At 42.7% G+C, this 15,479-nt stretch overlaps 1 protein-coding gene across 4 annotated transcripts in view; it reads right to left on the reverse strand.

Moving 5' to 3' along the window:
• The window catches only part of LOC106816380, a 19,576-nt gene that overhangs the window by 1,798 nt on the left and 2,299 nt on the right, over positions 1-15,479 (reverse strand). The window contains exon 3 of one of the 4 annotated variants that reach the window (XM_014820981.1): positions 14,519-14,615. The exons of the other annotated variants lie outside the window; for them this stretch is intronic. Coding sequence (XP_014676467.1) covers positions 14,600-14,615 — 16 coding nt within the window. The 3' untranslated portion in view covers positions 14,519-14,599. Of the gene's footprint in view, positions 1-14,518; positions 14,616-15,479 lie in introns of those variants that run through there. 4 annotated transcript variants of the gene reach the window in all.

Consider the following 15,479-nt stretch of genomic DNA (forward strand, 5'->3'; position numbering starts at 1 on the left):
TATACTATAGTATACTATACCTAGAATGGAATATATATGGCGGACGTGTGCGCCTTTCCGCGGAACTGCGCGCAAGATCTGCGCTCAGCGGTTAGGATCAACACATCCTGTCAGGAACACTTCTCTGGTATCCCGTCTCATCTGGATGGTTGGACCTACGTAATCTCGGGTAAGCACGATTTTTGGACGGTTTCATGGTCTCACAGGCGTTATAGTCGTGTAAAACGTATATAATGAGACGATATCAATGCACTCTCACTATCTCACGTGCATGCATACACATACGTGTGACCAGGGCCCTAGCCAGAGGTAAATTTTGCAGGAGGCAAATGTTGTGAGTTAAAGAACAAGGGGCGAAGCGAGCCAATAGGGCGTGGGGTATGCGGCCCGCTTAATTTTTTTTTTTTAGAAATTTTGTAGGAGGCATTTGCCTCCTATTGCCTAATGGTAGCTACGGCCCTGCGTATGACCCGTTCACTTCCATTTCACAACAATGAAGAATAAAACTTTGTTTTCGAGAATTGCCATTTTTATTTTCTTTCACTAGTAAACCTTCAATCGCCGCAAGCAACACGGATCGTGGTTGGGACGTACGGTAACGACAGTAAACATCATCTCCGGCGAGAACTTGTGTTTTTATTAATTTAAGCAAATGAATTTATGTTAAAGACGACAAACCTTATGTCGTATATAGCTACTGCGAGCGCGGAAAGGAAAAAATATACCGGGAACACCTCGCGTTACGCGCGGGGATGTCTTACATTGCGTCGTTTGCGTTGTTTCTATTTTGATTCTTCGCACATGGGGGACACCTCACATCTTTTCTTGTTTATTGCAGTAGAAATAGTTTAACCGCGGTTAAATTGCGGCCCTTTTTACCCAACCACGGACCTCGTCGCACATAATTTATTCGTGGTAAAAATCATTTACCTGCAGTACAAAATTTACGAATTATTACAGAGTACGATGGCCAACCATGAGGGGGAAGCGTCACATCGTGTCAATCGCGTCATTTCTATCTTTCGCTCGCACGCGTGAAAACACCTCACATCATGTCAACCACGTCATTTCTATCGTTCGCTCGTGGCGTGTGAGGGGGACGCCTTACATGTTGTTAATCATGACTTTTCAATCTTTTCTCTCGCGGGGTGCGCGCATTTCTCCGTCGCCTCACATCTTGTCTACGGCGTCGATGGCTAGGATGTGGAAGCAGCGAGCGAGGGAGGCGGCGGTCGCCTCACATCTTGTCTACGGCGTCGATGGCTAGGATGTGGAAGCAGCGAGCGAGGGTGGAGGCGGTCGCCTCACATCTTGTCTACGGCGTCGATGGCTAGGATGTGGAAGCAGCGAGCGAGGGTGGAGGCGGTCGCCTCACATCTTGTCTACGGCGTCGATGGCTAGGATGTGGAAGCAGCGAGCGAGGGTGGAGGCGGTCGCCTCACATCTTGTCTACGGCGGCGATGGCTAGGATGTGGAAGCAGCGAGCGAGGGTGGAGGCGGCGGTCGCCTCTGTCTAATCAGACTATATCAGGGAACACTATACAACCAAGGCCCGTAGTCTGCACAGAACTTTGTTAAATGCGGTGCGGTGGGGTTCGTTTTTTTCAATGTTGGCAGTTGTGCTCGGCAGAGAGCCGTGGTACAGGATTTGTACCAGGGTGGGTGGTCGAACCGAACCAAAGTGCGAGATTACTGCGTAAGGGGGGGGGGGGTCTGAGGTCTTGCGCGTCTTGCCGTGTCCCCCCTCCGCGCCCCTGGGTTGTCCGTGGCCATCCCCGTTTCAGATAAATTTATAAGAAATATAGACCCCCATTCAGATGCGTATTTAATCTAGCGCGAAGCAAGTCTGGGGTTGGTCAGGACTCTCCTTGGAGCCAGGTCTTCCTCTAGTATAGGCTGTACACGCCCCTGCTCTGGCGACAGCCGAAGGTTTGCCGACAGTTGTCGTAGGGAGCTTCAAAAGGCGACGAGCGGATGGGAGTGTGTGTTGGGGGGAAGCGAGGGAGGCGTGTTTGCTACTGGTGTACCAGCCCTCTGCCTCATCGATGGAGATTTGCAATTTATCACATCTAAAAGGAGCGGACTGCTGAGGTGAATCCTTCTTTAGCAATTGTTAAAAAAAAAAATTATTTTGTTGGCTTGGCGGAGGGAGTATCGATGAAACTCGCCCGACCCCCCCTGGCTAGCGGGCCTCGTATACCACTATATTGTCTATTACAGTACACACAACTCATCTCAACTAGCAATACGTTTTCATTATGGAGGTCTATAGCGCACACTGTACGTGAGTACATTAGTTAGTACTGTAAACCATATGCCCGGCGTCATTTTAGCATAGCACGATCTATCACGGAAATTTTGGCTATATGATACTATCCTTTGGCCAAACAACGAACTCCCCTAAACCGGTCCCGTCTCTGTTGCTCAAATATATACGCCTCACCAATAATATACGCCCAAAACAGAAGTGGCTACGGTACGGATAAGCCGTACGTCGTAATGAGCTCTCTCCGTGTTTTTGAGCGTTAGGTATTTTAGAGGCGATATTAGGCTGTTAGTTCCTGAGGGTTATTGGTGAGTGTAGTAGTTGAGTTAGAGGTTTAGACTCATACTAAACGCTCAATCACAATTCTCTGGAATTTTTATTATTACGCAAATGAGCGTTAGATATCGAAAGTATAGGCTGAGAGGCGCAAACATCAACACGCCCAATGGCAAACACAAATGAAAAACCACCCACAGATTTCTACTCTTCAATCCTTCCCTCACACCTCACCCAATCTCTCACCACAACCCCCCCTTCTCATGAGCCTCCACCCCCCTCACTCTCCTTCTCTCTCTCCGGCCCCACCACTCTACCCCACCTCCTACACATCATCCAAGCTTCACCACCACATTCAATCAATCACTCATTCAACATTCATTCATCAAATTCACATTTCATCATCATTGATCCACATCAACTACATTCACGACATAATCATTCGGCATCAATCTAAACATTCAATCATCCATCAATCACATCCCATACATATCAACACAGTATCAACAGACCGAAGAATGAGTCACAGCTCGGCATCTAACACATCCCCACACCACACACTAAGTCACCACAAACCAAAAAACTAAACCATATCCCCCGCACCTTCAGTGACAGACCCGATTGAACCCAATCTCACGAGAGCGTGCGAAGAAAGAAACACGAAGTATATATAGAAGAAAGAAAGGAGAGATGAAAGAAAGGAGAAAGGAGAAAAGAGAGAGAGGAGAGCTAGGGGGAAGATGACGGAGAAGAGAGCGAGCCGACTGGAACAAAAATTTTTTGCAATTATCGGTTATAAATGCTACGATACAATGGAGCCATCTTGGTCTTCGTTAAGTATTGAAAGTGAGATGGAACTCCCCCGTTACGTAGCTTCGAGACACCCTTTACCTAAAGAATTAAATCCGGCGCTCGACGCTACACCAAATGTCAGCACTGAGCCTAATTATATAAAAGGGTATATGCGGGCAGAATTATTTCGGTCTACTCACACTAGTAGACCCTCTTATAGTCTATTACTTGTTATACAGTATTGATCAATATTATGACAATGATAATTGTGCATCCTTAATGATTTATTTAGTTAATGAATCAGAGACTGAGAGTACCCGCTATGTCTCGTTAGATTAATAAAAATCTTAATTCTAAGGCACAATTTATTTAATGTAAAGCTAAAGCTAAGGCGCCTGAAACTGGTATCTAGCCGCTAGTACTTACAGTAGTAGTAACTTAGCTACTAAAAAAATATATACTAAATTAGTATTATTACTATAATAATTTAAATAGGGGCCTATCTATTAAATAGGTAGATCAGACCTCGGCTATATATTGCAAGCGGCAGTCCGTGGTGTCCGCCCGGTAAATTTCTGCAGCCGAATAAAGCGTATCAGGCGAGTGAGAACGCTGCGTGTTCCTAGGCGATCAGCGCACCTAACCGCGACAGTCACCAACTGAACGATCAATTCTCGGTAAATACTTCAAATCCGAGAATGTTGCGAGGCAAACTGCTGATACTTGCGTCTTGCGACGTCGAGACAGACTATACTAAGCTAATGCTACCTATTACTAGTAACTACGTACTCAGTACTTGAGTTGGGTACTGTAGTGAAGTGAGTGCGGAGAGTTTTCCAAGGAGAAGTAATTATCGAGAGCAGCAACGGACGAGGACAAGTTATAGTCAGAGTGTGACATGTATCAACACAAATAATTCTTCAACTTTAGCATACCAGTTGCTCATAACTATCCAAGCATCGCTGGGATGCTTTAGAAAACCAGGGTAAATTATTGCATAATCTTAAAGGTAGCTCACACAAAATATTCACGCTGCCTTGGAGCTCGAGTGTTTCTTAACCTCTAGCAAAAAATTTCCGGCAACAGTAGTTAGTACGAATTGCCGACAGCTATGTTAGATGACCCGGGTCAGGAAAAGAGGTTTTAGACCACTACGAGAAAGTGTTCTTCTCACATCATCCCTAATCTTAGCTAGAAAATGTATACACTATTAGCTGGAAATTTTTGTACGGCTGCAACTTGGAACCTCTTGCTCAATTGTGCGAGTGATCAATCATTAGCTTATGGTGCTGGCTTCTATGTGTTGGAGGTGGTAATTTTGGAGTCGAGGGCGGAACTGCATGATCGTCTACGAAAATGCTACATAGCAACAAATCTAGTTCAATCTCTGATTCCAAAACTTGTCTTTCAAATCTACTGACTGGAAAATACAAATACGAAATTACAATACGAATATCACCACAAATACATAGAATCCAAAACAAAATGAAAAAATGATGAAGGATATACCACGAATGTCCATAATATAGGTGTGGACTGAGACAGTCTGAGCGAGAGTTTGATACCACACGTTACAGCAGGTAAACAGTCCGCGACCAGCACAACACTATCATCTCGATATATATATGATCACGTTGGCTCAGTAGGAAGTAAGATAAGAGTTCTAAATGATATGGAGTTTTATATCTACCGCACAATATTAATTGAATTGCGTCACAATTGTTATACTTTTTTTTTCCATGCGGTCCTACCTACCTTACTCATTGGATCTCACCCAACGAGGAGAACTACCCAAGGACCCAGGGCAACTAAGAGTAAAATCAGCGAAATCGAACTAGTGGAAGTATAAAAGCGCGGTCGCTTATTTTAAGCATCATTGGTTATGTATTGTGGGCATAGTCACAGAGTATATTATTGATCACATGTACAGGACAAGCAGCAATTAATTATGCAGGATATTTTTTCAATGCAATTTCATAATACGGTCATACATCTTTAAATATTTGCTTTATAAATATCAGCCCCTTTCACAGTGACTTGCATTACCATTTTCTGCAAATAATTTCCCTGCGCGTTTAAGGTGTCTGGCATTTCCTTATATTAGTTTGCTGCTACTTGTATGGTTTAATGAACCTATTTGCAGATAAGAGCGGCACTATACGTCTAATAGGACATATTTTAGCATTGACTCCTGTGAGTTTAGCCGCATATAATATATTCTCAGAAATTACAAGCTATCTACGTGACTCCGGATTTGCACGGATATACGCTTCGCGTGAACAGGCTAACATAACACATGTTCGTTGAAGTAACTACTTTCCACACATTAGACTTTCGTAGAGAGTGAGACTAATACTATCACGGTCTTGATCACATGAGTTAATACCAGGTGGGGGGGGTCAACTATAGGTATATTCCCAATACCTGCATGATGCAATTCTCTCCATACTTACTTCCATTTGCTACTGCTTAAGAGGTAAACCTTTCTTTAAGTACAGCATCATTCTGATTTAATGTTCGGTGACTCGGCGTGTGACATGACGAGTTATGTCTCATGGCGTATATCAAATGTTAGTACTCATTCAGGTAATTTTGATGACTTGAGAATTGTTATCCCTTTACTGAAAGAGGCCTAAATCTTGTGTTGTGGTGTGTGTGTTTTTGACACTCCTGTTATTTCACTCCGTGATTTTTTCACTGTTAGGATATATCGTTCCAAATGGATATTATTAGATGTAATCTTTGCACACTGAATGTCATGGGCATATTGGATTTGAATCTCTCCGAGGTTATTCTAATAGCCACAAAACGGGGACTGGGAAAGATATAAATATACTGCCCGTTGCAGCAGCAGCAAAGCATGGGAGCACGACCAGCAAAGCAGCAGCACAGTCGAAAGCAGGCAGCAGCAGCAAATACTGGCCACTGCAGCAGCGATACAGCCCAGCAGCAAGCACTAAATTACTTGCCCTTTTCTAATTGCTACACTTTCTAAACGATATAAAGTACCATACTTTTCATAAAAGTAAACCCTGGTTTCAGTGAATTACGTCTCTCTTAATTTGATAAGTCAATTTGATGTTTCAGGAAGTGTGTTGTGGTACAATTGAGGAAATTCCACATACAGAAGGACACATGACCCGAGGCGGTGCATTTTCATGGAGAAAGAAAAGGAGCACAAGCTTTCTATTCGTATGATTGCCATATATCTCTGACAACAAACGCGTGTCGTACATTTTGTTTAAGAACAAGGTAATATTCAAAAGTGTCGGCATAAAAATCTTTTATTGGCTAGGAATGGTAAATGTGATACTATGAAAAACATGCGCATTCGTGAGTTTGTGATCAAGTGCCAAGCATGGAAAAAATTATAAACGATTGCCCCTGAACTATACACCATTCAAAACCTCAGGACCCTGGAAACAGTTGTCCATGATTTGTATTGGTCCCTTATCTCAGTATATATCAGCTTGCTGCAATATGATAGTCTGTTTATCACTCTAACAGATTTTGTTATACGGAAAGTTTGTGTTCTGCTTTTGCCTATTTATAGACATCAATATCGAGTCATCGAGCTACATTTCCAGTGTCTGTGGCAGAATATTCTTCCAGTTTGGTGCACACCATAAAAATTATAACGTGGATCGATTGGTGAAGAATTCGTTAACTTATCTAAAATGATTCTCTAATTGTTTAATATATACAATTTGAGTAAAACATATCTGCTACTCAACATAAGTCCACGCAGCTCAATCACGAATTGGTCAGGATGAAGAGATAGTTAATCACAAACTTGTTAAAACCAGATCATTGAGCGAGTATAGAATGTCTTATAATGAAATTCAAGAACGAACAATTCGAAAGTAATTTTAGCGGCCAGTTGGTGTATGGGATCGTAACCACTAGTCGCTCAGAAGTGCGAACTAATATGATGATATCCTAATGCTAGGGCGGTTTAGGGGCGCCCTGAGTCATGTTATCCTCATGTTTTGGCTACGATTTTCCGTAAATCTTTTGTCTGTCAGAAACTTGCTGCCTGAAAGAGAAACACAGGGCAATAGCGAACCAATAGATCGAAACCAACCTGGCTTATCCGAGACAATAGAGAGCGCACCTACATCAAAGATTGACGTTGACAAATATGATAAATATTAAAAGAGTAAAGGTATATGTTAATGTGGCGAGTGTTTAAAAAAAATATACTAAAGGCACAGGGGCAAGCATTTAAGACCACAGTATGCAGCTAGAAAGATCAAAAGAGTGTATAATACTAAAGTCATTTTGATTTTTCAAGTTGGCCATCGTCGTAATGTTCCCTCGTCGAAGTTCTCGTCGTATATGAGGCGATAAGATCAATGGATAGGAAAAGGTTGGCATTCAGGTCCTTACATTATTAGCTAGCCATCTGTAAAATTAGATTGTGCAATGTTAAAGTAGTTATAAGTTGATATTTTTATTGTAGGATATATTAAAAGTGTAGTAATGTAATGTAGAGTGTAGAGTGTAAACGTAAAATAGTAGGATGTATTAAATATGTACAAGTTAATTAAAGTTAACAAAGCCAACGCAATTCTACTCCGTATAGAGCAGTAACTAGAAAGAAATATATCCTAGGTGTTGTGGTGCTAGCGAGGAAACACGAATACGCCACAGTTTTAACTGCAGCTGTCAATTTGTCTTCTTGTCAGTGAAGTGATAAATTAAATGAAGGTCGGCCGTCGTTGTTAAATTGTAGAAAATAGTGAGAGAGTGATAGAAGTAGCAATATAACGCTCCCTCCATAGTCATTTAAAACCGAGAGTGGGAATAGTAATACAACTGGCTCAGTATGGCGAAAATAGCTAAATGCGAGAAATTGTATCAATTCTTGATAGGATCTACATGCAGAGTGCCATCACTTAGATTATGCATCTAATATGAACAAGAGGCTTATGCAGGAGCATTAATGGGTTTAGTCTGTCTCTTGTGTCAGACTCAATCAACTTCACATGCAGGTGTGGACAATGTTCATTCAGTGATGCTCCATCTCCTGAGTGCTTGTATGAATATCAATGCAGTGTATCATGACACTTGCCCTGAGTTTTCGTAAAGTTCACCAAGATGGCCTTTTTTAACTCCAGTTAATCCTGCAACTTTCGCGTCAACATAACAATAAAGATTATATACTATCGAGTCCATACCCAGGTCGTCGTAGGCCATCGAGTCATATGCATTCAAGCTACGAAAGTTATGGTGGAAATGACTGTGGAGTTTTGCCAATTGCAATAAGTTCACAGTAGTCTGTTTTGCATATAGATTGAAATCTCTGCCGTTACACCGTCTTTTTTCACCGGCAATCCGACACATGCTGCCAACATTTGTATATATTAGCCTCAAAACAAAACACATTCCCCCACCTATGCTTTTCCCTGTGTGTGACCAGAACCGCCAAAATTCGCAAAGATGGTATCATTGGTTTGTGGACATGAGTCTTTGTATAGCTGTGTGGTCAGGGCTTCCCAGAAAAAGAAAGGGGTGCCAATGGTTGAATGTTGGATTAATGTAAGGATATAGTATGTTAATTTTCTTAATAATATGTTGTTGAATTTGACTTAAACGTTATATTATAAGTTATTGCGAAGTGTCATAGTTAAGATTTAAAATGTAGTTACTTATTTTGCTGAGGCTTGTTAATTCCATGGCATGTATGTCTGTCATGTCAATGTAGATGTGGTCCTGATATGATAGCAACTGCTATGGTCTCCGCTACCCTATTTATCTTGACCTGTCTATTAATATTTCCTGTACGTATATGCCTTTCATACTAGGACGGTGTTTGTATTTGATCATACACTACCTGCTAGGATAGTGCTAGCTCGCTAGCTCGAGAATTACCTATGAAAGACTCGAATCAATCGTTACGTTTATACCAAAGTAAATGCATTACCGTTTTAGTGTTAATTATTTTAACCAAATAAATATGGCAATAAAAATAAATATGTATACATTTGCAATCTTGTTTTAATTCGTTAGCTTTGCAGTATCAAATGGCAATGGATGAATTGTTAGCACCCACTATCTATCTATCTACGTATACCATTACAATATAATCTAATCTTGCTATCTATCTATTTTACCTTGGCTATCTATCTATATAACGTACGCATTGTGCGCATCACAATTAAGGCATGGAGTCTTATCTATTATCTTTTATCTATATCCAGCTAAGATTATTATGTTCACACTTATGACATCAGTATATATTCAGCTAAATAATGTAAATTTGGATTGTTAATCGTATAATACAAGTGATTATCGTATATGATTTCCAGCGTGTGCTAGCTCTCTTCTAATATAGCGATAAACATTTTCGACGGCGTGAAACTGAGGACTTTCAAATCTCAATTGCTCATTCAGAAGTTATTTAGCATAAATAGCGGTGAAGTTGTTAGTGCTGGTAAGAATATTGTGGTTTGAGAAAATTCCAATAAGTCGGTGGGCTATAGAAATTTCCCAGTGGCCTGTATATCACGTAAATTTGTTGACCGGTTTTTTGGCAGCATGCGGCAGAACACGCAGCGTCGACTTATTTCCCAATTCTGGCTGAGAAATTATGTTGCGACACTTCCGCTATATATGCTGACGGCTGCCTGGCACAGTCCTTCGATTATCCTAATGCCCGCAGTTTTTAATTTTTCAGGGCGTTATCTCAAGTAAAAAGGTTAGGATTAAGGGTTAGTGCAAACTGCCGGGCATTTAGGAATTCAAAGAACCTGTGCCCTGGCAGCTCGGGCATATAGCCACAGCGGAAAAGTTAATACTCAACGTGACCGCTGTCTGCGTTCCTCCTTCTGCTTCTCGCTGCAGTCTCAGTCTGTTTTATAACACAACAGTAAGCGGTCTACAGTCCAGTAGTACAGACTATAGTACAGGTGAGCAGTTGAGCCGATTGGTGTAGTACGTGCTCCCACGGTTTAGAGCCACAGGCACTGTGCCGACTGGCTGGTCGGAAATATAAAAAAATTTCCGATACCTAGGCAACGCCCGTTCTGCGCCTTACCGTAGTGTGTAGAAGATTTATATGAGTAGCGGTGGACCAGCCAGTCGCAAGTCCCTGTGGTTAGAGGCAAGTTTATAGTCGAGGCTGTCCACTAAATGAAATTCAACACGTAATGCCATTCGGCTCGGACCATCGCGCGCCATACCAAACGTTCACTCATTATGATTGTTATTTAGTTTTCCAGGTCTAATGGATCCTAATTATATACGATCATTTTAATTTGATTGTTTCAGGTCGTTCGCCGATATTCGACGTGCTGCGGCTTTTGATCATTTTATGTAAAAAGGTGCGAAATATATAAATTAAATAAAATAAATAAAATGTTATTATTTACGATCGTTCGCGTCGCTCTCCGCAGACATCCGAGCACTGCACGACGGCAATCACCTGTCTCTGGCAGGGAAGCGATCTCCGCCGCCGCCGCCACTTAAGCCGCCTGCGGACGCATTGGTCGCCCTGAACTCTCCCGCTCTGCGCTCTGAAGCAGAACAACTCAAGTAACCAGCTGCGCTGCAGTCTCCAGAGGGCGCTGGCAAGCCGGAGGAGGAGATGGCGGCCTCCATCCCTGCGCGGCCGTACCTCGACCTCGTCCGCTTGAACTCTTCGACGAGGCGACGCCGCTGCGTTACCTCGATACTGCGTCGCGCCCAGTCGCCGACCGTGGTTGACTTTCTCCGACGTCCGTGCCGGCGACGAACGCGAGCAGGCCGTGTCCACTTCCGCTCCCGCGATGATCGTCGTACGGCGAAGATGGCCTGTACGTGCATCTCTCTTTTGGCGACGTTTCGGTCGACGACATGTCGATGCAGAGCGCGGCGGAGGCGGCGCGCGCCCGGAGCGCGGGGTCCGGTCGGGCGAGGCTGCGTCGGCGAGGCGACGGCGACGAACGAACGACGGAGCGCGACGTTCACGAACCGGCCGGTCCGGCGACTCCGCCGCCTTCCCTCCGTCACGTCGTCGCCGGCGGTTTGGGCGATCGATCGCCGGCGGCGACGTCCCGCGGTCGAGACCTTCTCGCCGCGGCTCCGGCAGCGCGCTGAGCGATCGTCATCTGCGTTGTTGCACTGGTAGTCGCCGTACTTGTCCTGCGTCGCTTGCTGCCGCGCGGCGGCCAGCTGGACGGCATCGGCGGGAAGCGCAGACGCGATCGCCTCGTCGCAAGGTTTTCGGCGGACGAGGTCGATGGACGGCCCGGGCGTGGTGCGCCGCCATCTCCTCCTCGCTTGCCCAGCGCCTCTGGAGGCTGAAGCGCGCTGGTACTTGAGTTGTCTGCTCAGAGGCTAGAGCGGGAGAGTTCGGCGCGGATGCGTCCGCGGCGCGGTGGGGCGGGCGGAGTCGGCTTCGCCTCAGAGGTGATCCGTCGTGCAGTGCTGCGATGTTGGCGGAGAGGCAAGCCGCACCGATGCGTAAAGAATAACATTTTATTTATTTATTTATTTATATTTCGCCCTTTTTACATAAAAATGATCAAATGCCGCAGACGTCGATATCGCGAACGACTGATACATCAAATAAAAATGATCGTTATAGATTAGTATCATTAGACCTGGTAAAACTAATAACGATCATAAATGATAAGTGAACGTGGTGGGGCGATGGTCCGGCGTGGCATTACGTGGTTGAATTTCAATTTGTTGACAGCCTCGACTATAACTTGGCTCTAACCACAGGGACTTGCGACTGGCTGGTCCCCGGCTCTCATATACACTCTTATTATCACAGGCTTACGGTATGGCGCCAGAACGGGTTGCTAATTTATCGATATCCGCGACCAGCCAGTCGCAAGGTGGCGCTGTGGCTCTAACCGTGGTAGGCACGTATATAGCACCATCGGCTGCACTGCTCACACTGCTACTTAAGTTCTGTACACTTGGAACTTGTAGCTGTAGCTGTTGTGGTTAATAACAGACTGAGACTGCAGCAGAAAGCGAAAGGAACGGCGACAGCGTCACGTAGAGTATTCTATTTTCGGCTGTGGCTATATGGCCCGGCTGCCGGCCACGGTCTTTGATTTCCCTAAATGCCCGGCAAGTTCCTCAACCCTATCCTAACCTTGTTTACTTGAGATAACGCTGATATTAAAACTGCCGGTTGGCAATGTTAGGAAAGCGAAGACTGTGCCGCGCAGCCGTCAGATATAATGCCGGTGTCGCAACATATTTTCTCACGCGGGAAATAAGTCCAGTTCGCTGGCGTGTTCTGCGCATGCGCCAAAAAACCGGTCAACATGAATTTACCGGGTGTTAAGGCACGGAATTTCTTAGCCCGGGAAATTTCTCACCGCAAATATTCTTACAGCCTAGCAACTTCACCTGGCTATATGCTAAATACTTCTTATTGAGGCATTTGAGCTGAAAGTCTCAGTTTTCACACGCCGTCGAAAATTGTTTATTGCTATTATTAGAAGAGAGCTAGCACACGCTGGGAAAGTCATTTACATAATCCGCTTGTATTTACATTAACAATTCTCAAATTAGCATTATTTAGTGATATATTATCGATGTATATGTGAAGCATTAATACATTTAGGCTGGATATAGATTAATAGATAATAGATTAAGCTCTCATGCTTAATTGTGTTGCGCACATGGTTAGCTATATAGATAGATAGCCAGGTAAATAGATTAGATAGCAAGATAGATATATTGTAATTGTATACGCTAGATAGATAGATAGTGGTGTGCCTTAAACTCATCCATTTTCCATTTGATACTGCAAAGTAAAGCGAATTAAAACAAGTATTGCAAATGTATACCTATTTATTTTTTATGGATATTTATTGGTAAAATAATTACCACTAAAAGCGGTTGCATTATCATTAAACGTCACTATTGATCGAGTTTCAATAGGTAATCTCGAGGCTAGCGGCTAGCACTATGCTATCAGGTAGGTGTGCATACAACCCGCCTAGTAGAAAGGCATATATACGTACAGGAATTTAATTAGACAGGTCCATAATAATATGTAGGAGACCATAGGCAGTTGCTATCATTCATGACACTCTACATTGACATGACAGAACATACTGCAGGAATACAAGCTCAGCAAAATTAGTAACTACATTTTAAATCTAACTATACCTTTCGAAATATATTATAACTGTTTTAAGTCAAAGTTCAACACCATATTGATAAGAAATAACAATTATCCTCTTAGCATATCCAACATCAACCATGTGGCAACCGCTTTCTTTTCTGGAAGGCTTGCACCCACAGTATACAAACTGTCAGTCCACAAACAATGAACGCGAATTTGGATTTGGCGAGTTTCTGTCACACACAGGAAAGGTGTGTTTTGTTTTTTGAAACAATTATACAAATGTTGGCGGCATTTCGGATTGCCTGAAAAAGACTTGTGCAGGATTTACTCTATTGCCAAACGACTCTGATGACTTATTGCAATTGCAAAAAGCTCCACAGTCATTCCACCATCTTGGCGATGCATATGACTCGTAGGCTCGACGACTGGTATGGACTCGATAGTTATAGTCCTTTTTTGTAGTGCGCAGAGTGCAGCAACCTGGTTAAAAAGGCGCGTCTGGTGCTTTACGACCTGGCAGTGTCATATACCTGCATTGATTTCCACAAACAGGAGTTGGCTGAATGAAGCTGTCCCACAACTGAAGTGAAACTTGTTGAGTCTGCACAAGAAGAACAGACATAAACCATTAATGCCTGCATAAGCCTCTTTCAACAATCTAGATGCATAATCTAGTGATCATCGCTAACCATGATCCTTCCAGAATTGATTTCAAAGTTCTGATTTTCAAGTTGAAACTGAGCCAATGTTGTTTACTTCCGCGCCTTTTTACTGAAATTGGGGGGGTCTATTTGCCTACTTCTATCACTTCCTCACTACATTTTCTACATTTAACAACGACGGCACCTTCATTTAATTTATCACTTCCTGACAGAAAGCAACTGACAGCTGCGTTAAAACTGGCGTATTGTGTTCCTCGACACCAACTAGCCTTTCTTTATTTACTGGCTTTTACATGATGTGCTTCCTTTAATAACTTAATTAACTTACATTTTAATACATCCTACTTTTTACTTACATTACATTACATTACATTTACTAAATTTTAACAATACATCCTACATAATACGTACTACTTTTTAACATTGCACAACTATTTATACGATGCTAGCTATAATGTAAGGACCGAGCCACCTTTCTCTTCCAATCTTTCTCTCATTACGACGAAGAACTTCGACGAGGAAGCATTACGACGATGGCCAACTGAAAAATCAAATGACTTATATTACACTCTTTTGATTTTCTAGGCATACTGTTTCTTCTGCTTCCCCTGTGCCTTCTCTATATTTTTAAACATCCACAAATATATCCTTTCATCTTTTAATTTTTCTTCAACGTCATCTTTGTGTGTGGTGTTATTGTTGGCGGGCTGGTTTTCCGATCTGGTGCGCAATTCCTGCTTTCTCTTCAGGCAAGTTCTGAAAAAAGATTAGGAAATCGTCCAAACATATGAGATAAAATGAGGAATATTTAGTTGATTCTTGGCGACTAGTGTTGATCCCATACACAACTGGCGCTACAAAATTATCCCAATTGTTCTGTTTTGAATTCATTAATAATTTACTAAATGATCTTTTTACAGTTTGATTCGTTCTCTCATCCTGACCATTCGTTTGAGGGTGATATGTTGAAGTTAGCAGATGTTTTACTCCAAATTGTTTAAACATAGAATCATTTAGATAGTTAACGAATTCTTCACCTCGATCACTTATATTTTTTGTGTGCGCACAAACTGGAAGAATATTCTGCACAGACACTGAAATGTACTCGATGCTGTTTTGTCTTTAATAGGAAAAGCAAACACAAATTTCGTATACAAATCTGTTAAGGTAAACACATATCTATTGCCAGCAGCTGTTTCTGGAAAGGGACCAATCAAATCCTGACCAACTGTTTCCCAGGGTCCTGATGTTTTTAATGGTGTTAGTTCAGGGGCAATCGTTTTAATTTGTTCCATTCTTTGGCACTTGTCAAACTACGAATCATGTTTTCAATATACTTTACCATTCTAGCCATTAAAATTTTGCCGACACTTTTGATTTACCGTTGTTCTTAACCAAATGTCAT

This window comes from Priapulus caudatus, unplaced genomic scaffold, assembly GCF_000485595.1.
Source record: "Priapulus caudatus unplaced genomic scaffold, Priapulus_caudatus-5.0.1 Scaffold1362, whole genome shotgun sequence".
Taxonomy (NCBI): domain Eukaryota; kingdom Metazoa; phylum Priapulida; class Priapulimorpha; order Priapulimorphida; family Priapulidae; genus Priapulus; species Priapulus caudatus.